This window comes from Protopterus annectens, chromosome 8.part1, assembly GCF_019279795.1.
Source record: "Protopterus annectens isolate FY-2018-M chromosome 8.part1, PAN1.0, whole genome shotgun sequence".
NCBI classification, from domain to species: Eukaryota; Metazoa; Chordata; order Ceratodontiformes; family Protopteridae; genus Protopterus; species Protopterus annectens.
In genome coordinates, this window is record NC_056742.1 from 364206258 (window position 1) to 364230956 (window position 24699).

Below are 24699 nucleotides of genomic sequence, written 5' to 3' on the forward strand. Positions count from 1 at the left end.
AAGACTTAAGATGAAAATACCTGGCTACAATAAGAGCTCTATGACAAATGGTTCTCGCGTTAGAGAAGGCACAGAACCGGCAACGGGGGACGTCGTGGCCTGGGCCTAAACAAGTGAAGCAGTATGAATGGAAGTCTTAGTGTGGGACTTGCTTTCTACAGGCGAGACGATTAACTTTTTCGGACATCGGTTAGTGCAAGAAAAAAGGATCCCCAACAGGGTACTTAGCATTAGAAGTTTTCAGCTGTAATTCAATCTCTGGTAGTGACCAACCGGCACACTTGCTAACTGCTTCTATTACAGGCTCCACGGCTCGAACACTGATGTAATGGTGTCGGCTACCTCACTTTACAGCACTGACGACCTGACGTCAGTCAGCAAGTGACAGCAGCCGACGCAGAAAACACTGACTCTGGTATTCGGGCCGGCCGAGGGCTACCACAGCAAGGATAACCCCACAGGTTATGACTGCAACAGTGAAACATGAAGAACATGTGGAAAAAGGCCCCCTTGGTTATAGGGTCCTGCCTACAGGACAGAGAGACAGAGAGAAATTAATTGCATCCAATGCAGAGGGGAAGGGGAAGAAGGTGGGAAGGAATACTGCAACAGTGATCTGTAGGGCATCTATTACTATGGCAAGTTCTTACGCAACTGTACTATGTCCTGACTGAGATCACTGTTGCACTATTCCAAATAAATGAGCGATTCCCAGAGATGAAGGAAACATAATGGAAGTTGCCTAGTTGATAGAGGAACTGTCCAAAAAGGTCAGAGAGGACTGACCTAACAAAACCAGCTCTGGAACCTGAAAAAACATCACTTCAGTAGCATTTAGTGAACGTGTGTACAGATGACCAGGTGTAGCAGTGTCTGGTATAGCCCTGGCAACAACCACCCTGCAGAAAGCCACAAGGATGCAAGCAGTGTGTGCTTGAGGGCATGAAGGCAAGGATTTGCCAAGTACAGAATATCAAAAAGGAGATGGACTTAAGAGATCCAGCTTGCAGTGGTTTGTTTAGATACTGGCTGGCCTAGTTTAGAGTGCATGAATGAAACAAACAGTTGGTCTGACTTATGAACAGATTTGGTCTAGACTAAATAAAACCTCAGCTGTCTGTGAATGTTTATAGAGTGTAAGAGTCTTTCCCCCATTCTGTAGGTAGGGAAGGAAAGTAGAGAGGTTGGTGGACTGGTAGAGAAGACATCCCATTCACTACTTTTAGCATGAAGGAGGGATTAGCGCTCAGGGTCACCATTTCCTTGTAACATATAAGAAAAGGTGGGAATGGACATGAGTGCCTATACCTCTGAGACTCTACAAGCAGAAATGAGAGCCAAAAGCAAAACAGTTTTCCAGGAGCAGAATTTGAGATTTGCTTAGACGGCTGGTTCAAAGGGAGGCAGAATAAGCTTTTCCAGTTCAAAGAAGAGGTCCCCACGGAGGGGGCATAAGCTTCCTTGGTAGTCTAAGATGCAGAACCCCTTTAAGGAATTGCTTGAACTTAGGTCTGCACATAAAAGGTGAACTACGGGTCAAATAGGCAGAGATGGCTGCCAGGTAGGCTTTGATGGAGGAGCAATCCAGACATGTATCCATGGGCGCATACAAATATTTAAGGATAGCAGGTACTTCTGATTTTGTGGGATCACAGTTATTTCTATGGCACCAGAAAGAAAATGTCTTCCATTTGGCTATGTAGGATTTTCGAGAGGTGGGTCTCCTTGCTTCTTAGAGAACCCCAATTATTGGTGCCTGAAAGGGATTAGAAACCTATTTATTTATTTTACATTTGTTAACTTGGAAAGTCCGACTAGGTCCTTTTTCAGCAGAGGCCAGGGGAGAAAAGCTCCCTTTTACAAAATAGAAATGGAGTAACAATACAATTAGGTGTACAAATACAAAAATACAGTACAGTTAAAAACATAAGCCTATCATCTAAGGCTTGGGTTTAAGGAGGATAGGTTTTGTCTGCAGCAGTGATCCCTTCTGCTGTGTGATGAGATCTGCTCGTATGGTAGTTTGTGGTGGCTGCCACTGGCTAGATGAAAGAGAAGGAAAAAAATGCTACCTTGGCCAAAAGGCTGGTCACTAATTTTTTTTTTTTTGAGGTTTAAAAGAACCCTTGAGATTGGAGGAAGTGGGAGAAAGACATAGAGAAACTTCCCTATCCAATGAAAAGAGAAAGCATCTGTCCTCCAGTCTGAGGCGCAAGGGATTCTGGTACAAAAGAGAGGGAGTTGTTTGTTGCTGTCAGAGGAAAGAGGAAATAAATATCTATATGAGTTGTCACCCAATGGTGAAGGATGTCCAGAAAGACTTGTCTGTTCAGGATCCATTTGTGAAGGTCCTCCAAGGACCTGCTTATATGAAGTCTGCCAGAACATCGACCTGTGATGGGATGTAGATGGTAAGTAAAGACATGTTTTTCAGGGTGGTCAGTTCCCCAGGTCCTCTACGCTAGTCTGTACAGCTGGTATGATCTGGTGCCTCCTTGCTTATGTATGTAACACATGATCATAGTTGTTCTCTGCGAATACTTGGAGAGGGCCTGGTTTCCAGATACGTGAGATGAGGGCCTTCATCTATTTCAGGCTGATGTGTTCCTTTTGGAGTCGGGGATGCTGTCTCCCCAGGACTCTGTTGGTGCCTGTCCACACCACCACCCCAGACCTTGTCCAAACCATCTGTGCAGATATCCAGAGTTGGGGTTGCTAGATTGAAGGGGCATCCTGGGTTGAGACTCACCTGGTCTACCCACCAAGAGAGATCCTTCACAAGACAAAATATGAGGGGAAATCACTGTCGGCTAGAGGGTGTGTGTGTTGGGATCAAACTATTTTCAGGTACCACTGAATCTTCTTCATATGTAACCTGGCTAGAGGGAAGCACTGGGATGGTTGTCACCATGAAAACCACTGAAACTTCCTCATATGTAACCTGGCTAGAGGGAGCAATGGGATGGTTGTCACCATGAAAACCAGAAATCTTAGGAGTTCCCTGGCAGAGCATAAGTTGAGGGAGGAAAGGTAATGAAAGTAAGCTGTAAGGTTCTGCACCTTTTCCTGACGCAAGTAGGTGTCCAATCTGCATCTCAGAAATACTAGGCTCCGAGTAGGCTGAAGGGAGGACTTTGTTATAGCAGACACTGAACACCAACTGCAAGAGAAGGCTGAGAATGAACTGGAGATGTTGCAGCAGAATCTGAGGTGAGGCAGCCTGGATTAGCAGATTGCCAATTAGGGAAATACCTGAATTCCCTGAGTTTGGTGGAAGGCTATCACTGGTGCTAGGTAGTTTGTGAATACTCTTGCAGCTATGGAAAGCCCAAAAGACAAAGCAGTAAACTTAAAGTGAGATAAGCCAGTACAAAACCTGAGGAATCTCCTGCATGATGGGTAAATGGGAATAAGAAGATGGGTATCTATTAGATCCAGAGAGATGAGGTATGCCTGTGGAAGTATGAAAGGCAGCAGTGTGTGCATGGAGAGCATTCTGAAGGTTGGGACTTTTACAAAGTGTTTAGCAGAGAGAGAGAGATCCAGTACGGGTCTCCACTGACTTTCTTTGTTTGGAACTAGAGAGTCTGGAGTAGGAACCCCTTCCTACAAATTCTGTGGGCACTGGTTATAATGCCTTGGACCTGTAATCCCTTAAGTATGGGAGGTAGAAGATAAAGCTGATTGTGTAGAGGGGGGTATACTGTTCAGTGGAAGAAGTTCTTTCTGAGACAAAACATAACCAGTTTTTATGATAGAAAGCACCCAGTGGTCTGTGGTGATCTTTTTGAGCTCTAGAGGTTGACTAGTTGGTATTTTGAGGAAGGGCAGGACAGGATTGAAGGGTGTGAGGAGTGAAATTTGAAGATAATCACAAATATTCATCTCTAGAGGGAGGCCGCCCAGATGTGGGATCCCTCTGTGTTTTCCCCAGAAATCTCTTTCCTGGCTGCCTTATTGTACTTCTGAATAGGTCTGGAGTCCTTTCTAACAAAAGAGGTGGGCTTGGCTGGGCAATTCCCCTATTATCTAGGCACTGAGGTTAGCAGAATCTGGCTGCAGTCTTTCATAGTTTTGCCTTGCTCTTGTAAAGCTTTAAATAAGTTGGCTGGCTGTAGGCCAATCAAAATTGCCTAAAGGTGAATCAAGACATGAGGCTTTGAAATCCTATACAATGGGTTGATTTTGTAGTAATTCTTTAAAACAAAGCTGGTTCCAAAAATCACTCAAAGCTTTAAGCCTTTTTGCAAGGACAAAACACTCCTATCTCCTACACCCCTGAAAGCTATACATGCTAACTTTGAAACTACATAGTTCTGAGATTGCTATAACTAGGAGGAGGAGGATGAATACTCCAAGATACCACAACTTTGGAGTTACACGTGTATGTCAAAATATCTAAAACTCAAAATATTGAAACAAACCTACTTTATTGCAGGAGGGCAAGTCCTTTCAGAAAAATAAACACCCATAATCTAACCCTTAAACCAGTGAATTACACAGGCCAAACATACTTTTACTAAAGAAGATCCACATTAAAGAGAGAAATCTAACATGAGAAGTGGTCAACAGAATGAAAATTTAAAACTATGAAATAAGGTAAAAGAAGTCTACACTGAAAAGAATTAAGACTACAGTTTCATGGCAATGGTTGTGAAGTGACAGAAGTCAACTCATGGCATAATCTGGCAATATGCATTTTCAATGGAGAGGTTAAAGGAAATGAGGGGGGTGGGGACGATGCTATGATAAACAGCTTAGAACCAAGTGTAAGCCTGTGGAAGGCCACAAACTTGCCAACAGCATATCATTAAAAAAATATTTCCTTACATGAAAATATCCAAAAGCTAATGTCTTCTCACTCAACAAATACTCAAATTCAGTGCAAATTCCATGTTTTGCTGAACTAGTGAAGCAAGTGTAAACTAGAATCCTGAAAGCATAAAGACACAGGCTTCCATAAACATATACAAATAAATTCTAACAGAATAAAAAAAAAATCTGTACCTTTCTGCCTGTGGCTGTCATCAAGGCAGTTTGAATCTCCATAAAGAACTATCCGTCCTGCACCTTCAGAGGGTGTTTGGTAAAGGCCCAGAATTGGCACATTTTCCACAATGCTGGTCTCCTGTTTTAGCACTTCTAGTCCTGGGTAGAAGTAAAGAAACAGCAGATGCAGAATCAAACAAGTTATAAGCAAACACATTTTGCTACAAGGTATGATGAAACTTCTATGAAATAAAATAAGACATTAGTGATTAAAACCACTCTTAGGAATAACTGATGCATTGAAAAACCTGATTCTTTAAGGAGTACGTAATCCCTTGATCTGATTAATTCTACTGGATCACAAGTTATTCATTTAAAAAAAGAAAGACTTGGAAAATTACCTCAAGAGATTAAACACAACTTTTAAGAACTAACACAACTGTAATACCAATTATACAACAGAGCATCACAATCAATAGTAATTCAGGCCTTCAACCAACAGCGCACACCACACTGTTTGGGCTAGTGAAGAAGTGTCTGACATTAAGCAAACCCAAGACCAGTACAGAATATTAGTCTGGTCACTAAGTTTACTGATAAACATTCACTATTTATATTTGAAAGGACAGACTGGCCTTTCTCCTTTCCTTTACTTGTGCATTCCAGATTCCAATTAAAGCACACAATCTTTGCTGGGAGTCAGCAACTGTTAGAAATTCAGCTAAACATATTTAAAATTCCTTCAGTGGATATGCACTGACTTAATCCACTTGATAATAAAAAAGTCCCTGGGCTTGGCATTGCCGGTGGTGAAGCTGACCACAATACCCTGCAAAAGTTACACATCCTAATTTTCTGAGGTCACGAACATCAAACAAAAGGGGAATAGCTGGCATGACAGTCTCAATGTTTCTCCACTGCTGCACACCCTATACAAGGAAAGTACAGTTGTGTAAAATCTTACCATAGCAGTACATGTCCTTCTCTTCACTGTTGCAGTATTCTTTACCCAAGGGATCTCCTGCCAGGGACAGGCCAACATCCAACCAGTATGCCAAAGACTTTAGTTCTTATAGGCATCTTACATCACACATGTATACTCCCCATGCAAGGCATACAGCATAAAGGTGACATATGGACACACACACACACACACACAACTGAAAATACCCCAGGAAGAACAGAATGCCCATAGGACCAAGGAAAACCTGTACACACATTAGGAGAAAAAGGAAGAAGAGGATGAGCCCCTCAGCCAGGAGGGCAAGAATAAGGAAAAAGCTAGGAAGGAGGGAGCGAATACTGCAACAGTGCAGACAATGACATCTACTGTTATGGCAAGATTTTACACAACTGTACTCTGTCCTTCCAAATCACTGCTGCAGTATTCTTTATCTAAGGGAGAGCACAAGAGTTTAAGAGGAAGCTTGGGAGGAGGAAGGCAGAGAACAACCCTCTACAAACCCATGCAGGATAGCACTTGCAAAGCCTGCCCTGGAAATAGCATTCAACTTGTAATGCTTAGAGAAAGTATGAACAGAGGACCAAGTAGCAGCCTTAAGGATGGAAATGGTATCCACACCCTTGGGGGAGAAAAAACACCAGAAGAGGCAACTACTCTAGCAGAATGCTCCTTTACTGATGAGGAAACAAAAAAACTACTCAGATTTGTGACTGATTTTAGTTTTATCCAAAAAACATCTGAGTTGTCTATGAAAATAACGGGGTCCATATCAGAACAGTGAAGAGGCGTTTAATTGAACGCCTCTTCCCCAACAAAAACAGCGAACGCACTAAAGCACAAATGCTCAGAACACCGACTTCTTTCCCTGGGAAAGAAATCGGTAGAACAAACATACAAACACACACACTTTCAAACATACCAACTCCGAGATCGCACTACAGTGGGGAAAGGGGCAAAAACACGGGGAAGAACAAGTGATTGCTTTCCCAGGGAAAGAAATCGCTGTTTTCAGCGTTCGCTGTTTATGTATCGATGAAGAGGCGTTCGATTAAATGCCTCTTCGCTGTTCTGATATAGACCCAAAATAAGAACCTTTTCACAAGTAGAGTGCAGAGAAGGAAAAAAGGAAGGCAGATGAATAGACTTATTAAGGGACACTCTCCTTGACTATCTAGGGCATAAAAGAATTATTTGAAGTGACCCCCTGTCCCTGTGTAAAAATAAGAAAGGAGGAATGGCCATGAGAGCCTGAAGCTCAGACATTCACTTGGCTGAAGTGACAGCCAAAAGAAGAACAGTCTCAAGTACAATGCTGTAAGGAAGTTAAAGAAGCAGACTTGAAAGGGGCCTGAGTCAATTCTTCAAGGACAAAAGTGAGGTCAAAGGAAGGAGGAATAGGCTTCCTGGGAGGCCTAATACTTTAAGAAATTGCTTGACCTCAAATCTAGAGGTCATTGGAGGAAGCAAGGCCAAGCAACTCCCAGATATGCTCTGAGTTAGTGCAAAATCACAAAAAATACACTGAACCCACAGATATTGCCAACATCCTGGCAGAAAGGTTCAGTGCAAACTTCTCCCCCCCCTTCCCCCCCAAAAGAGCAAATGTCTATCCCAACAGAGTGTAGCCTTCCTGAGATCACAGATGCACAGGTGAGAGCTGCCCTCTCCAAAGCAAAAAACACAGCATCAATGGGACCAGACGGTGTCCCGGGCTGTGTCTTACACGAGCTCCAAGAAGAACTAAACCCTTATATAAAAAGTCACTGTTCAATCTCAGCCTTACTACAGGATATGTACCCAAGGAATGGCGTACAGCAACAGTGGTCCCAACTCCACAAAGGTGGTGCCACAACAGACCCCGGAAACTACCACCCTATAAGCCTGACTAGCCTGGTCTGCAAAGCTATGGAGCGTATCATCATGGAAATCATAAACAAAGACATTGGGAACCTCCAGACACTGGATCCTACCCAATTGACCGTTAAGGGCAGATCTTGCCTCTTGAACCTGGTCGACTTCTTTGAAACAGTTACCAAAGCCATAGATGAAGGGAAGGTAGTCCACACAGCCTACCTGGACCTCGCAAAAGCCTTCGACACAATACCCCACTTGGGCATCATAAATAAGCTCACCAGCTTAAATATCAACCCCTATGTCACAAGATGGGTTGCAAACTGGCTCAGGGATAGAAAGTATAGTTTTGTACCTACCATAAATGTAGATGTTCGAGTGTTCACCCTGCTGCAGTCATCATACTTGGGGTTATCCTGCCGTCAGGCGGTCCTGCAGTCAGCCTGAATTCCAAAGTCTTGGTCTGGCGTCGGTTGCTGTCGCTTCTTCCCTGATGTCAGTGCGCCAGGGGTATATGAGAGGCATCCAACGCCATTTTCTTCAGTTTTTCTTGCCCCAGATGTCAGGTGCCCCCAAAAGGTAGGCAATATATATATATATATATATATATATATATATATATATATATATATAGCTATATAAAAATAAAACAAAACCCTTAGGTACAAGCAAATACACCACAGAGGTAGTATAGGATAAAGTGGTAGAGAAAAGTTCAGCTAGTTCAGAGGGGATGGAGGGAGGGTAACCTGGACTGCAGCAGGGTGAACACTCGAACATCTACATTTATGGTAGTTACAAAACTGTACTATGTTCATCGTGTTACCCTGCTGCAGTCATCACACTTGGGTTGAATCCCAAAGCTAAGGAGGGGAGGTGGAGTCAAACAGGGTTAGAAGAAGCTAGTAGGTCCTGTAAAACTGCAGTGGCAAAACCAGCTCTAGTGTTAGAGTAAAGAGGTAAGTGATAGTGTTTGGTGAAGGTGTGCACTGAACTCCAAGTAGCAGCTTCCAGAATATCCTTGGTTGGCACTCCCCTGAGAAAGGCTGCTGATGTAGCTGTAGCCCTGGTAGAATGGGACCTAATGTTAGCAGGTACTGGTTTCCCATGATGTGTGTAGCAGAAACATATGCAAAGTCCTATCCATTTAGAAATGGTCTGTTTTGAGATAGCTTTTACTTGTGATCCTGTAGCATAGGCTACAAAGCGCTGGTCAGTTTTTCTGAAAGCCTTAGTTTTATCCAAGTAGTAACGTAATTGCCTGTGAATGTCCAAAGAGTGCAGGAGTCTTTCTCCTTTGTTCTGGGGATTTGGAAAGAAGGTGGGCAAGTGAATGGTTTGGTTTAGGGCCACACTGGATACCACCTTTGGCATAAAGGAAGGATTAGTTTGTAGAGAAACTCTGTCTTGATGGAAAATGAGGAAAGGTTCCATTGCCATTAGTGCCTGTAGCTCTGAGACTCTTCTAGCTGAGGTTATTGCTAGTAGTAGGGCAGTTTTCCATGAAACAAATTTTAAATCAGTTGAAAAAGCTGGTTCAAAGGGTGGCAGTGTAAGCTTTTCCAGGACAAAGTTGAGATCCCAAGTAGGTGTTGGAGCTCTCCTTGGCAGTCTTACGTTCTTAGCCCCTCTGAGGTACTGTCTTAGGAGTGGATGTGAAAATAAAGGAGGATCTGTGCTGAAATTGCTGAGGCGTGGATCTTAATAGATGAAAAGGAAAGTCCTTTGTGTAACATCTCAGTTAAATATTGTAGAATCTGAAGAATGTTCAGCTCCAGGGGATTTAGGCCTTTAGCCAGGTTCCAGGCGCAAAATCTTTTCCATTTGTCTGAATAGGTTTTCCTGGTGTTGGGCCTCCTGGCCTCCAGAATGACATCCATAACAGCTTTGGATAAAGGTGTTGGCTGGTTGTTTAGGTAATTTGCCATGCAGCCAGGTTTAAAGTCTTGAGCTGGCTGTGTAGAATCAGATTGTCTCGCTGGGTGAGCAGGTGAGGAATTTGTGGCAAAATCCATGGTGGGCCCTGGGCCATGTTCCTTAAAATTGGATACCAATGTTGGTGTGGCCAGTCTGGTGCAACGAGAATCATTTGTGGCCTCTCTAATCTGACTTTCAGCAGTACCTTTGCTAGAAGAGGCAGTGGAGGGAAGGCATATACTGTTAATGTTTTCCAACTGAATGGGAGGGCGTCCACTTTCCAAGCTAGTGGATGGAAGGTCCTTGTGCAATATTTTTGAAGTTGGTGGTTGTGGGGGCTTGCAAACAGATCTATGTCTGGGCATCCCCATTTTTGAGCTATCATTGCAAATACTTGTGGATCTAGTTTCCATTCGTGTGGATCCATGATGTTTCTGCTTAGGTCGTCTGCCAATGTGTTTTTCTTTCCTGGCAGGAATTATGCTTGTAATTGAACCTGGTAAGACAGTGTAGTGTTCCACAAGGTCATTGCTTGCCTGCATAGAGGGTAGGAATGTGTGCCCCCTTCCTTATGTTCCACATAACTGTGGTGTTGTCTGTCCTTATTAGTAGCTGTCCTGGGTGTAGAAGGTCCTTGAAAGCTGTTAGGGCATTCTGCACTGCTAGCATTTCTTTTTGATTGATATGCAGGTGTCTCTGATCTGTAGTCCATTTGCCCTGAATGCACTGTCCTGCCATGTATGCTCCCCAGGCATAGTCTGATGCATCTGTTGTCATAGTTTGCCTGGCTGTGGGTAAGGTGAAAGGCTGACCCTTGTTGAGGTGACATGCCTGTGCCCACCATAAAAACTCCTGTTGAAGGCAGGGAATGAGTGGAATCATTGTTTCCAAGCTGTGGCTGTGCTGAGTCCATACACTTTTCAGGTACCATTGTAATTTCCTCATATGCAGTTTTGCAAATGGTATTAGTAGAATGCAAGATGCCATGAATCCCAAGGCCTGCAGAATTTTTCTTGCAGGGAAGTGTGTCTTTGTTGCCATTATTTTGAAATATTGAAAGAGCTGCTGTTGTTTGTCTGGTGTGAGATAAGCCATCTGGGCCGTTGTATTCAAGCTGGCACCCAGGAATACTATGTTTTGTGTGGGCTCTAGTTTTGATTTCTTTTTGTTTACTGTGTACCCTAGGCAACTTAGAAGGTGTTTGACAAATGCCAGATGCTGTAAAAGAATGTCCTTGCTTTCTGCTTGAATAAGACAGTCGTCCAGGTATGGGTATATTTGAATTCCTCTTTGTCTGCAGTATGCAATTACTGGTGCCAGGCATTTTGTGAAGACCCTAGGCGCAGTAGATAAGCCAAAGGGCAGTACAGAGAATTGATAATGCGTTGAACCTGCAATGAAGCGGAGGTATCTTCTGCAATTTTGTCTGATAGGGACATGCAGGTATGCCTCCTTGAGGTCCAAAGTGACTAGCCAAGCATTCTTGCCCAGCATGGGAAGAAGCTACTGTAGTGTTAGCATCTTGAATTTTGGTACTTGCAGATAGGTGTTCAGAATTGAAAGATCCAGAATGGGTCTCCATGCTTTGTCCTTTCTTGGAACTAGGAAGAGTCTTGAGTAAAATCCTTGTCCTTGCTCCTGTGTAGGTACCTGTTGAATGGCTCTCATGTTCATGAGAGCTGTAATTTGTTTTTGTGCCTCTGCCCATTACTTTGGTGGCAGGTTTGGCATTCCTTTGATCCTTGATAAGGTATGAAAGTGGAATCTGTATCCTTGAGAGACAATGTTTAGAACCCATTTGTCTTTTGTGATGATGTGCCAGTTGTCTGCAAAAAATGCTAGTTTTCCTCCCAAGGGTGTTGCCAGGAGAGATTTGCTTGGTAGTTTGAGGATAGAGTCATTGTGTCTGCCTTCTGCTTGTTTGGGGCCTGTCTTCTCCTCCTTTCTGGGTAGAAGAACCCCATTGGCGAGGTTTGTAAGGGCCCTGTGACTGACCTCTGCCCCTTGGGCGTCTGTATTTGTCCCTCTGTGATCTGTCTGAAGCTGGAAAGGACCAATTTTTTGTTGGCCAATTTCTGCTGAAGTGAGGGGGTTGTACCTGCAAGAAATCCTTGACCGTTTGCATAGATTTAGCCTTAACCTCCATTTTCTTTAAAACCTCTTCTGCTTTGACACCAAATAATCCATCCTGTTGTAAAGGTGCATATAATAATTTTGTTTTAACATGGTCAGGGAGGGTTTGCTCTTTTAACCAAGCATGTCTACGAATGACAGAGCCAGTAACAGCTGCTCTACAGGAAGCTTCCAGTGAATCAAATCCGCATTGTAAAGTATGCTTGCCCACCTGTTCAGCTGCATGCAACAGATCCTGCATTTCCTTGAATTCAGGCTGTTCTGAATGTGTGCTCATTTTTTGTTTTAACTGAGACATCAGGAATTGTTGATATTTCAACATGTGAAACTGGCAATTTAAAGCTCTCATAGCCAGAGTTGCAGAGGTGTATATTTTCTTTCCCCATCTATCTAGGGCTCTGGAATCTCTTTCAGAGGGCACAGGATTTTTAGCCATAGAAGCTTTTGCTCCATTAGGACCCTGGGATATGGTTTCTGGGTCAGCTACAGGGCTTTTATAAAGGAATTTGTGTGAGTCAGGTGCTCTGCAGTATCTGTCTGATTTGGCTGGAACAGGAGATAGAGAGTCTGGATTTAAACTAGACTCCAAGTAGACATCATCCACAATATCTAAAACAGGAGTGATAGCAAGAGGTCTGTGCTGGGGTAATAAAAGGAACTCTCGGAGCCTTTTCTTAGAATCTGAGTAATCCTGGCCTTCCCAGTGGAAATGTTCCTCTTTGGTATGTTATGTTTCCCCAAAGGAGTAGTCTTTTCAGGGGGAGATGCTGAGGGAATACAGTCTTCAGCATCAGAATCCTCATAAGGTGGAAAAGTGTAATCCTGCTCCTCAGAAGAATCGGAGGAGAGAGAAACCTGGTCAGATGATGCGTAATCCTCCTCTTGTCTTGGTCTTTTATCAGGAGGGGGATGGGAACCCCCGATAAGGGTAATTAAATCTTCAGCCATCTTAAGCATCTGTTTCTTAGGCATGGGGCCTTGACCTGTAGACTGATGAACAGTTTTCTTAGGTTGTAAAGGAGTTTTAAGCTTCGCATAAGATTTAATGGTGAGTGTAGTCGGTCTGAAGACACCTTCTGCAACCAGTGTTTCCTCTGCACTGGTGACTAATTCTGCTCCGGTGTCGGTAGATGGCTGCATCGGCCTAGTAGACTCCGCTTGGGAGTCGGTAGCTGTCTGGGGTTCTAGCTCTGCAGTCTTCAGGGGCTGCGTAGGCGCCTCACTGAAAACGGGAGAACCGGCGACAGGCCCAGCTAGCCTCGGGGTCTGGCTTATTCCTAGGCTGCCTGTCCTTATCCTTGTGTTTTTTATGAATTGCGGTCGTCGGCTGCTCCGACGGCATGATATAATTAAATTTCCTACCAAAGTAATGCCATGCGAAGTCAAAACGGCGTTTGATAGTGCGTTTATTAAACCTAGCGCAAAACCGACAACCTGTGACATCGTGGTCTGGGCCTAGGCAAGGAATACAATAGGAATGGAAGCCCTTATGAGGTATTTGCTTCCCACAAGAAATGCAATTGTTAACTTTTTCTACATCGGACTGTGGCAAGAAAATGTTCCCCAATGGGGTAAATTAGCTTTATTGAAGACTTCTGACTGAAATTCAAATCGAAAATCTCAGGTGTCGGCCGACCGGCACTTACGAACTGCTTCTACTTCGGGCACCGTGCGGCAAGAAAGACTGGGGAAAATGGCGTTGGATGCCTCTCATATATCCCTGACGCACTGACGTCATGGAAGAAGCGACAGCAACCGAAGCCGGACCAAGACTTTGGAATTCGGGCTGACTGCGGGACCGCCTGACGGCAGGATAACCCCAAGTGTGATGACTGCAGCAGGGTAACACAATGAACATCCCACATGGTCAGAATAGCAGGTGCCATGTCAGACTCTAAACCAGTTACAAGTGGTGTCCCACAAGGCTCAGTCCTGGGACCTCTCTTGTTCAGTATATATTTCTCCAAGGTACAGGCTGACACGGGTGGACTATGGCTGACCAAGTTCGCAGATGACTGCAAACTGGGTGATGTAATCGACTCTCCGGCTGACACAAGCATCCTCCAAAAGGGTCTCACAGAGACGGCTAACTAGTGCCAGAGCCATGGCCTAAAGCTAAATGCCAAAAAGTGCATAGTCATCCCCTTTGGGAAAAACAAAGTGCCCACAAATTACCACATAGGTGGTAATCCATTAAGTATGGAAGAAGTAATTAGGGACTTGGGGACCCAAGTAGATAGCAATCTCTCCTTTGACAATCACGTTGCCAAAGTGGTTAGAAAGACCTTCTATATATAGCCCACCTTATCACGAAAGGGTTCACATCTAGATCAAAAGAGGTCATTGTGCCCCTCTACTCATCACTTATCAGGCCCATAATTGAGTACAATGCCCCGTTTGGGATGTACCTTACCCGACACCTTCAGCAACTGGAAAGACCCCAAAAGTATCTCACCAAGAGGATCAAGGGGCTCAAACAGATGCCCTATGCAGTTCGGCTAAAGAAACTACAGCTCTACTCAGTTGTGTACCGCCTACTCAGAGGCGATCTGTGTCTGACGTATAAAGCCATGTCCAACCCAGAATTAATGGACATGCTTCACCTCAGGAAATCCAAATCCCTTAGAGCTACATGCTCCAGGGACTTGAACCTCAGCACAGAAATAAATAGGACATGCTGGAGGGACAGATTCATATCCCAGAGGCTCCCCTCACTCTGGAACAAAATCCCAATCCATGTTAGGCAGAGCCTCTCACTGACCCTCAAGAGAAATCTTGACGAGTGGATGGGAGATCGTAAGTTTACCCCTGGGATCTCTTCTGTGTCCCTGCTTGACAGAGGTACAGTAAACTAACCTTAAAAGGGCTACATTCTGTGACTTACTATACAGAGGCACAGTCAACTAATCTAAAAGGGTGGCGAAAGCCAAACACACTCTGGCTAGGCTTATAAATGCCCTAGGGCAGATAGCCTAGTATCAACCTATGAACAAATAGAAACTGCTGACAAATGAGCTTTAACTGAAGAATATGCCAACCCCACATGAAGCAGATTACACAAATAGGTGAAACAGTGGAACCTCCAAAGACAGGGGATCCTGATGGCAAGAGAGGCATCAGACTAAAAATTGCTTCCAATTGGACATGTATGATTTTCTGTTAGTGGGTTTCCTGGCCTCCTGCAGAACCCAAAGCACTTCCTAAGAAAAGAAGTGCATGAAAGGGATCAACATCCTACCACCCACAGTGAAAGTTGAAGAATGGACAAGTGAGAATGGAGAAGAGATCCCTTGTCTTGCGTAACAAGATCCAACTAATGAGGTAACTTGTGGTGATTATCATTGGCCAAGTGAAAAAAAAGGGGGGACCAGTGCTGCCTGGAAGAAAAGAGCATTGCTAGCAAGATTATGGGACAGTACAGCCTGATCTTGTGCAAGATTTGTGGTAACAGAGGAAGTGAGGGATGATGTACAGAAACATACCCTTCCAAAAAAAAAAGGTAGTGCTTCCACTTTCCAAGCCAGAGGACTTGGGAATCTGGAACACAATACAGGAAGTTATTTGTTCAGACTGGAGATAAAAAGATCTACCTGAAGAATACCCCACTGATGAAAAATGTCCAGGAATGGATCTATGTTGTTACATCGAAAGTATGTTTAATCGAAACGTACTACAGCGAACCGACTTTCACGAAAGTGCATTTTAGCAAAAATGCACTTTCGCAGACCCCCCCCCCCACAAAATGCCAAAAAACCTACAAAATAAACTACTACTCACGTTTATTCAGGGGGGCACACACCCCCTGCACCCCCCACATTAATATTCTCAGTCAGAGATCGCACTACAGTGGGGAAAAGGGAATATTCCCTTATCCCCGCTGTACTGCGATCCAAGCATCAGTTTGCTTAGTTGTACAATCAGCAGTACATGCTGATGTACAACTAAATCTACATGCAAACAGAGTTGTTTGTTTTTTTTTTTTCTGTTTTTTTCTTTTTGTGAAAATGCATTTTCACTAAAATGCACTTTTGCAAAAGTGAGTTTGCTGCAGTACGTTTCGATTTAACGTACTTTCGATGTTCAGACTAGGACCCCCAGGAACACATCTCTCCAAAGCATTCATTCATGAGTGTGTGTGTTGGGCCTGCTCACGGAGTTTTCCTCTAGACTGTGCTCTGAGGGAATGCAAACTGCTTGAAGAGTCACTAGATATTGTATAGCTAAGTCCCAAACCTGAAGAGTTAGTCTGCAAAGAAAACAAGACCTCGTGCCCCCTAGGTTTGTTGACATACCACATCACTGTGGTGGTGTTTGTGAAAACTTTGAGGGGCTTAGGATGACAAAGACAATGAAAAGCCTGAAGATTCAGAAGCAGAGCCCTCATCTCCTTTATACTGATGAGGCCAATCAGAGACCCTTGACCTTGAGGAGACCAAAGGAGGCACCCCCATTATCCCTTGTCTGAGGCATATCGAAACAACTTCTGATTTGGAAAAGGAGTTTGAAAAGGAAGCCCCAGGTTGAGTGAAAGTTGATGAATCCACCACTAAAGCTCAAGCTTGAGACAGGGAAGAAAAGGAACAAGGAATTCAAGGGGGGTGGCAATGCTGAAGCCACAATGACTTGAGGTACCACTGAAGCTTGCTCATATGGAGACTAGTGAGAGGTAGCATGGGAATGGTGGAAACCATGAACATAAAAACCATGAGAAAATCCCTGGCCATGACAAATGCCACAGGAAGAAAGGACTGGAAAAAAAGGCAATCAGAGGCACAAACTTGGGGGGGGGGGGCAGGCATGGAAACTGTCTGAAGTCTGCAGCTGTGGAAAATATAATCCTGGGAAGTCATCAGAACTGATTTTTGAAAGTTGATCGTGAACCCCAGACTAACAGAGAAGAAGTAAACTTGAGATCCTGAAGCAGAGTGTTGGGGGAAGTGCTTCAATGAGCAGAAAGTCTAGATATGGATAGATCTGAATTCTTCGCATCCTGCCAAAAGCAATGACAGGAGCAAGGCATTTCGTGAAGGGTCTAGGTCAAACAATTGAAGAGCCACATTGTCGAACACCATCTCATTGACAATGCAGGCAGTCAAACCCCTCCATGTGGGGGACTGCAGCCACCCCGTCCCACCCCCCCCCCCCCGCTAATTATATATACCAACTCTGAGATTGCACTACAGTGGGGAAAAGGGCAAATTTCCTGATCCTTACCATAACAATCTCAGTCTGAATGGTTCAATGGTCTGCACTGTCCACAAGATGATACATTCGACAATGTAACCGTTCAGTTATGTGACACAGACCCTTTGATGAATACCCTTGGGGCAGTAGAGGAGCTAAAACGCAAAGCAGAGAACTAAAAAGAAAGTGAGAGAAAGATGCACTTAAACATTTCCTGAAGAGAGGGTGGATAGGGATGTGAAGGTATGCATTCCTGAGATCCAGTGATATTCAAAAGGCCTGGTATAAAAAAGGTGGAAATGATGCCTGCAGAGATAGCATCAGAAAAGAAGGAATCTTGAGAGATGTGTTCAGCCTGGAATGATCCAGAACTTGGCCTCTAAGTACCCTCCTGTCATGGGACCAGAAACATTCTGGAGTAAATTCCCTTCCTTACCTGGGTAGAAGGCACAGCATGAACCGTGCATGGAGCCAAAATAAAATGAACTTTTGGGGAATCAGACAGCTGTTCTAGAGGAGGTAAAGGGATGCCTGGAAAGGGAGGGATGGATTTCCAAAACATGAAATATCCCTGATGGATAACGGACAGAACCCAAGAGTCTGAACTGATCTGTAGCCAATTTGGAAAAGACAGGGACATACGAAAGGGCAAGGGAACCTGGCTGAGGGCAGGAGGAAGCAAACTGTCAAAACAGTCAGGCTTGTCCTGGAAAGCAGCTTTCCCAGTGGTAGGTGTCCGAGTAGACTTAGCAGGAGGCACACACCGAGAACCCTTCTTGCCCTTAGCAGGAGGGTGAAACTGCCTATGAATAAAACCAGACTTCGGTATAACTTCTCTGAAATTTGGGAATAGGAGAAACAAAAATATGTTTCAACTCCTGCAATGCTTTACCCTTGTCCTGGAGAGACTTGAAAAGTTCAGCTGCAGCAGATCAAGAAAGATTTTTTATTATCCAAAGGAGCATTCACAAACTTGGTCTTAGCATCAAGAAAAGCTTGAAGACAAAGCCAAGAATAACACCTCATAACTGAACCAAAGGCAGCAGCCCAAGAAGATGTATTTGATTGAGTGTTGAGCAACTTGGGAAGTAGAGCCCAGCAGTGAAAGGGCCAAAGTCTTCTGAGAGTCAGGAAAGGTCAGAAACCACCTTAGAAACCTGGGTAAGAAGGGCCAAAACATACATGGTCATACGAGTCTGGTAGTTGATGGTCCTAAAGGATAAAGTGATAGCAATGTAAACTTTTTTGATCAGTCTTTCCATAGCCCTACTATCCTTATCTGAAGGCAGCAGCTTGGTAGAGGGCAATAGCTTGGATGGCTTGCCAGAGGTAACAGACACTACAGAAGGGTCAAGCAGATGAGCATTTAGAAAGAAACTTGCACTCTTCAGGTACTTTACAGAGTCAATCTGGGTTCTTAGATGCAGGAGACTGAGAGTCAGGGGTTATACAGACATTGCTGAAAAAGTATCCAGACGACTAGCCAGAACAGAAGGAACAGCAAATGGTGTAGCAGAGTCCATCTGTAGGAGCTCATAATATCCTTTTTGAATCTCAAGAGAATTGAGAATAATCCCACTTAAAATAATCCATCACATAGGCAATGGCATCCCCAAAGGAGAGTTCCTATGGGGGGGGATCTGCACTTATGGAGCTCTACTCCTCTGAACCATAGTTAAAGGAGGAAGGGATTTGGTAAGGGTAAGACAAAGATTCATCCCTTGACAAGGCCCTCATCCGAGGACTCCAATTCTCTAGGTCTCCTTAGTGGTGCAGAAGACCAGGGACCAGGTGCAGAGACCCCTTGAGGAGGCTTCAAGGCCATCAAATTATTAAACTCTGAGTGAAATCCTGCCATTCACATTGGGGATCCTTAACAACAGGAAAAATGTGTTGTTTTTTGTATTTTTCTGTGAGACATCTGCAGAAAACACCTTTGGAGGGTCAGACCCCTGGTGAGATTCAAGAATGGCTGTAGGAATCTCCTCCCTAACTAAGATCTGATCTCTCAAAGTGCACTGATACACTCAAAAGGGACTAAAGGGTGGCCAACTGGGAGTCCACAGACTTCTAGTCCTCTGTACAAACTAGCCCACTGAGAGTGATTTAGAGACAGCTCCTTAATCAAAATCCCTCTGGAAACATGTCACATGTGCCAGCTAGTTCAGTGCCCTCAGTGCGAAGGTAGCTGAAGCATACAAATGCTTCCCAAATCTATTCAGCACATAAAGACATGGTTTGAAGCCACAGACAACACTTCAACACTGCAATGTTATAATGCCTTCCACACATTTAGTCCAGCTATTACACAGACAGGGACTAAAGGTGGAGGTGTCTCCATTTACATCAAAAATAAATATACCTCAAGGTTGGTCAAACAGGATAATGTATTTCAGCTGCTCCATGTTCAAATCACCACAGGAAAAATCCAATATTACTTCCTTGCCAGCTATAGGTCCCCCTCTATGACCCAGGAAACCCATACCGTGTATTTAAACTTATTAGAAACATTAACCAACCAACCCAATACCATAGTCATGGATGACTTCAATTACCCTATTATTAACCGGAACTTCTATATGACACCAAACGTACAGGCACAGAAATTCCTGGATTTTGTAAACACAAACTCCCTGAACCAGATAGTCAATACACCAACCAGGGATGCAACCATATTGCATCTGGTTCTCACTAATATGGGAGAGTGCTACACACCCTCTACTGTAATGTCTTTCCTGGTAAGGTCAGACCACAAAATGGTCTCCTTTGAAGTAAAAATAAAACCCAGACCCCCGGCTAAACTTGTCTAAGGCTAACCTCCTACTATTAAGTGATAACCTGGCAAAATTTCAAGCCACCATAAACCCGGAGAACACTGCTGCCTATGCAAAACTGTTCACAGAAATGCTGTACAAGCATGTTAATAGCTGCATAGAGGCAGCTGTACCCACCAGGAAGAAGTACAGAACTAACCCAAAAAAGTAAGCTACCCTGGTGGAATCACAAAATCAATACACTGTACAACAGAAGGAAGAAAATCATGGCAGAAATAAGGAGGCGCAGCACCCAGCAGGATAAAAGCACTCTCATCAAACTAAACAAACATCTCAGAGGAAAAATAAACTCCATCAAAGCCAAATTTGAGGTAAATTTGGCATCTCAGGCCAAGGACAACATCAAGGCATTCTTTAGCAATGTCCATAACCTCAAAGGCAATACACAATTGTGTGCAGACCTCATTGTATATTGAGTCACCTACATTGAGCCAGAAGATATAGCAAATCTCTTGGTCGATAAATTCAGCTCCAACTTTACCCCTCTCACCCCTTCAACCTTCCCTCAGGAAATATTATCAAATATAACTGACCCTGCTATCACTAGAAAACCAGTCCTTAATGCTCTCTCTAAGATCAGAAACACTGCATCAATGGGCCCAGACAATAACCCAGGATGCCTTCTAAATAGCATGAAACATGACCTATTAGGGCCTCTGGAATTGCTATTTAACTATAGTCTCCAAACAGGCTTCGTGCCTCATGAATGGAGAGCAGCAACAGTCATCCCTCTGCACAAAGGTGGACCATCTACAATGTAAAGCCATGGAAAGAATCATGGATATGATCAAAAGTGATATAGTAAACCTCCAGACACTGGACCCAGCCCAGTTTGGTTTCATCAAGGGTAGATCATGCCTACTCAACCTGGTGGACTTCTTTGAGAAGGTCACCAAAGCAACAGATGAGGGAAAAATGGTTCACACTGCCTACCTTGACCAGGCCAAGGCATTTGACACAATACTCCAGGACCTAAGTAAAATGTCCTATGAAAACCACCTCTAGGCCCTATCCCTGTATTCTGTCTCCTACAGGCTTTTCAGGAGAGATCTATGCCTGACATACATGGCATTGTTGGATTTCACTCTGATGGACTTCCTGTATATCCACAAAACAAAGAGCACCAGAATGACGCATTCTAAAGACTTAAACCTTACCTGTGATATAAATAGGACTTGCTGGAGAGACAGGTATGTATCCCAGAGATGACCTCGTCTCTGGAACAAGCTCCCCATCCATATGAAGCAGAGTTCCTCCCTAACCCAATTCAAGTGCAATCTGGACAACTGGACGAGGAACAGGAAATTCATCCATGGTTTGGCACCCATGTCTCTAATGGACACAAACAACCTGTAAATGGTTCATCTCTCAGGCCCTAACTTGTAACCGTTTCATCTCCCAAGCCCCTGCTTACACTTTCCAAGGGTATCAGAACTTGTCAGAGATTTGGGATGTGTGGCGAGACTTAAAGAGGCCCTTGTGGACATTAGCCTAGTAAACACCTAAGAACCTATGAGCCTCTTCATAAGGGGATTGGTCCTATGTTCTATGATGGCTTGAGGACCAAAAGCAGCACAGATGGAGCACTGTTTGTCCAGATGTGCAGCTCCAAGACATTATACACATTTAATGTGTGAACCCGAATTGGGAATCTTGTGGCCACAGATTTCTTGAAGCCGGCAGGTTTATTGGTCATAATGTAAAACAGCAAACTGTACAAACAAAAAAAGAAACAGCAGTAAGGTGACACTAATATTAATATTAAATCTTATACCAGAATGTCCACTAAATCTTACACAAACATTAAAGCAGAGAAAACAGAAATTACGTACTTACCATAATGATGCACCTGTGATATCTATTTTCGTCTTTCCTCAGCAAATGAGTCTCTGATCCAACCTCGATCTGACTTTGGCCACTTCTTTAGACTTTGTCTCCATAGCCGATTGTGTTTTCCCTCCAGTCAGCCTACCATCCTGCACAAATACAATGCATCCAGCAGAAAAATATGCTGCAAATATAATCACAGTCAATGAAAAAGGAAACACAGGAAGGCTGAAGCTCAATCAGCAAAGGTGGACAGAGATTACTCCTCAGGACATAACAGGAGCCCAAATGAAAAATTTCCAAAGACAGAAGGGGGTTGAAGGGAGGGAGGCAGAGGAAGGAAGAAAAGAGACAACACAGATGCATCATTATGGTGAGTACATAACTTTTGTATCTAATGTCTTTTTCATCCATTCCTCAACCGATGGGGCACAGTCCCAAGTTAGAAAAACCCTGGGTGGTCCTCAAGGAAGGATAATTGAGTACAACGGAGCCAAATGCTATCTGATGTTGTCTTTTTCATCCATTCCTCAACCGATAGGGCACAGTCCCAAGTTAGAAAAACCCTGGGTGGTCCTCAAGGAAGGATACTTGAGTACAACAGAGCCAAATGCTGCCCTATTCTTCGATAAGATGTCTAATTTATAATCAGCAATAAAGGTTTGAGTATTGGACCAAGTAGCTGCTGCACAAATGTCAACTATGGAAGCTCTGCACCATAATGCAGATGATGTGGCCACAGATCTGGTGGAATGAGCCTTAGGAGGATTAGGTAATGTCATCTCTTTGGACTTATAATCAAGGAAATGCAATCAGTGAACCATATGGCTAACATTACTTCTGATACCTCGTTGCTCAATTTACCTTTAGAAAAGGAGACAACCAACTTATCCGATTTCCTGTAGCCTTTGGCTCTATGGAGATAAAATCTAAGCGGTCTATGAACATCGAGCATGTGTAGTATGTATTCCCCTTTGTTGGAACATTTTAAAAAGAAAACAGGTAAACTGAAGGACTGATTGACTGCAGCCTCTGATGCCACATTAGGTAGAAAGGAAGGATTAGTCTGAAGGTACACCCCATCCTTAAGAAAAAGTGGATACAGAGGCTGGAAAGATAATGTCTGGAGTTCTACTACTCACCTGGCCAATGTAATTGCAACCAGAAAAACTATTTTCCATAACAAGAATTTTAAGTCCACCTTGGAAGAGGACACATAAGAAGGATGGGTTAAAGCCTGAAGAAGCACCGTTAAATCCCATGGTGGAGTAAGGTTCCTTAACACGTGAATGAAGCAAAACGGCACCTTTAAAAAATGCCATATATAAATTTTAATGATGCAAAGAAAAGTGGTTTTCACCCAAGTGAAAATTAGAGTTGGCAGCAAGTTGAACCTTAACTGTAGAATAACTAGCTCCAGTACTGAAAATGGAAGCAAGGAAGTCAATAATATTTGAAATAGGTGCTGAGAATGGCTCTAGTTTCCTTTGGAGAGCCCAATGGAAAGTCTTTTCCATTTACTTTTGTACACCTTCCTGGAGAAATCCTTCTGGGAAGATGCAAGAATATGACACAACAGGAGAAAAACAGCATGGATTGCCTAGCCATCATTAAAAGTGGAAAAGCCATGCAGTCACCTTGACGGTCTGGATATCCGGGTGAGATATCCTGGATGAATGACACAGAAGGTCCTGAGAAGGATCCAATAGCCATGGAAGGTGAACTAGATTAAGTCAAAGGAAGGAAACCATACATATTTATTTACTGGCATTTGTTTACCAGGGAAATCCACTGAGCCAAGCAGAGCCCATTTTCAGTGAAGGCGCGGGAAGAAAAGCTCCATAAGAAACACAAATAGAATATATAATACATTTGAGTATATAAAGCACAGAGGGAGCAAAAAATTCTTAAACAGAAATACATTTAGAATATGTGCACACACTAGATACACACAATCTAATTACAGTGTAGTACAATTATTGTTGATATAGTTGTGTGGGTGAATATGAGATGCTTATATACACACACACGATACACACTTAAACCAATTACAATATAGTACAGCTATGGTTGACATAGTAGTAAATGCTCAGCACACAGATTATGACTGAGATTTAGAGGTAGAAAAGACATTAAGAGGCTATAACAGTGATGTTGCAGAAGTTGTATAAACAGGAAAATTACTGGAAAAAGATGAGAAGGTATGTAAAAGTTGGAAGTGATAATAGTAGAAATAAGAATGGTGGGAGTAACAGATAAGGTCAGGAGAGAAGATTGCCAGTAGTAAAGGGTAAAGAATGACTGAGTGAAGAAATGTTAGTGTATTTGAGATAGATATAGGGAAAAATGCGGGTATAAGGAGAAAAGGGGAAATGGTAGGAAGGCACCAAGATCTAGGTAATGGCTGGAGGAGGACAGATCCATTTAGAGTAAAGATGTGTGCGTAGGGCGTTTTTGTAGGAGGCATTGCATTGCATTGTGTGAATCGATGAAGGAAGGCTGTTCACGGTTTTAGCTATTACCCAAGAGTATAGCAGTTGACCCGCGGGTAGTTTAGGTTTCTGAATTTGGTGGAGATGTTGGTTTTCAGATCTTAGGGGCCTATCAGGATTAAAGTGGGAAAATAAGGACTTTAGGGCAGGACAATTCTGTGATTTAATAAGTAACTTATGTGCAGGGGTTAAATGGAGGTAAGTGGAAGAATTCAAGCTAATTTAATGTTTTTAGAGCTATGTAGTGGCGGGTGGAGTGGTGGTTGCGTGTTGCAAATTTGGCTATCCTGTTGTAATATATTTTGTGTTTAATTTTGAGGGAGGATTGGAGGTTGGTTAGTAATGGGCCATCACAGATTAGCGAAGGAAGGAGATAAGTGGAAGCAAGTATTTGTTTTGTGGGAAGGGAGAGGAAAAGTTTATGTCTGTAGAGTAGTTCCAGTTTTTTGAGAGTCCTGATGGTATTTTGTACGTGTAGGCCAAATGTTAGGTTTTCGTCAATACTACC

At 43.4% G+C, this 24699-nt stretch overlaps 1 protein-coding gene across 1 annotated transcript in view; it reads right to left on the bottom strand.

Moving 5' to 3' along the window:
• The window catches only part of MBTPS1 (membrane bound transcription factor peptidase, site 1), a 1726871-nt gene that overhangs the window by 180194 nt on the left and 1521978 nt on the right, over positions 1-24699 (bottom strand). Inside the window, exon 19 of the mRNA XM_044081940.1 lies at positions 5008-5148. Within this exon, the coding sequence (XP_043937875.1) occupies positions 5008-5148 (141 nt within the window). The remainder of the gene's footprint in view (positions 1-5007; positions 5149-24699) is intronic.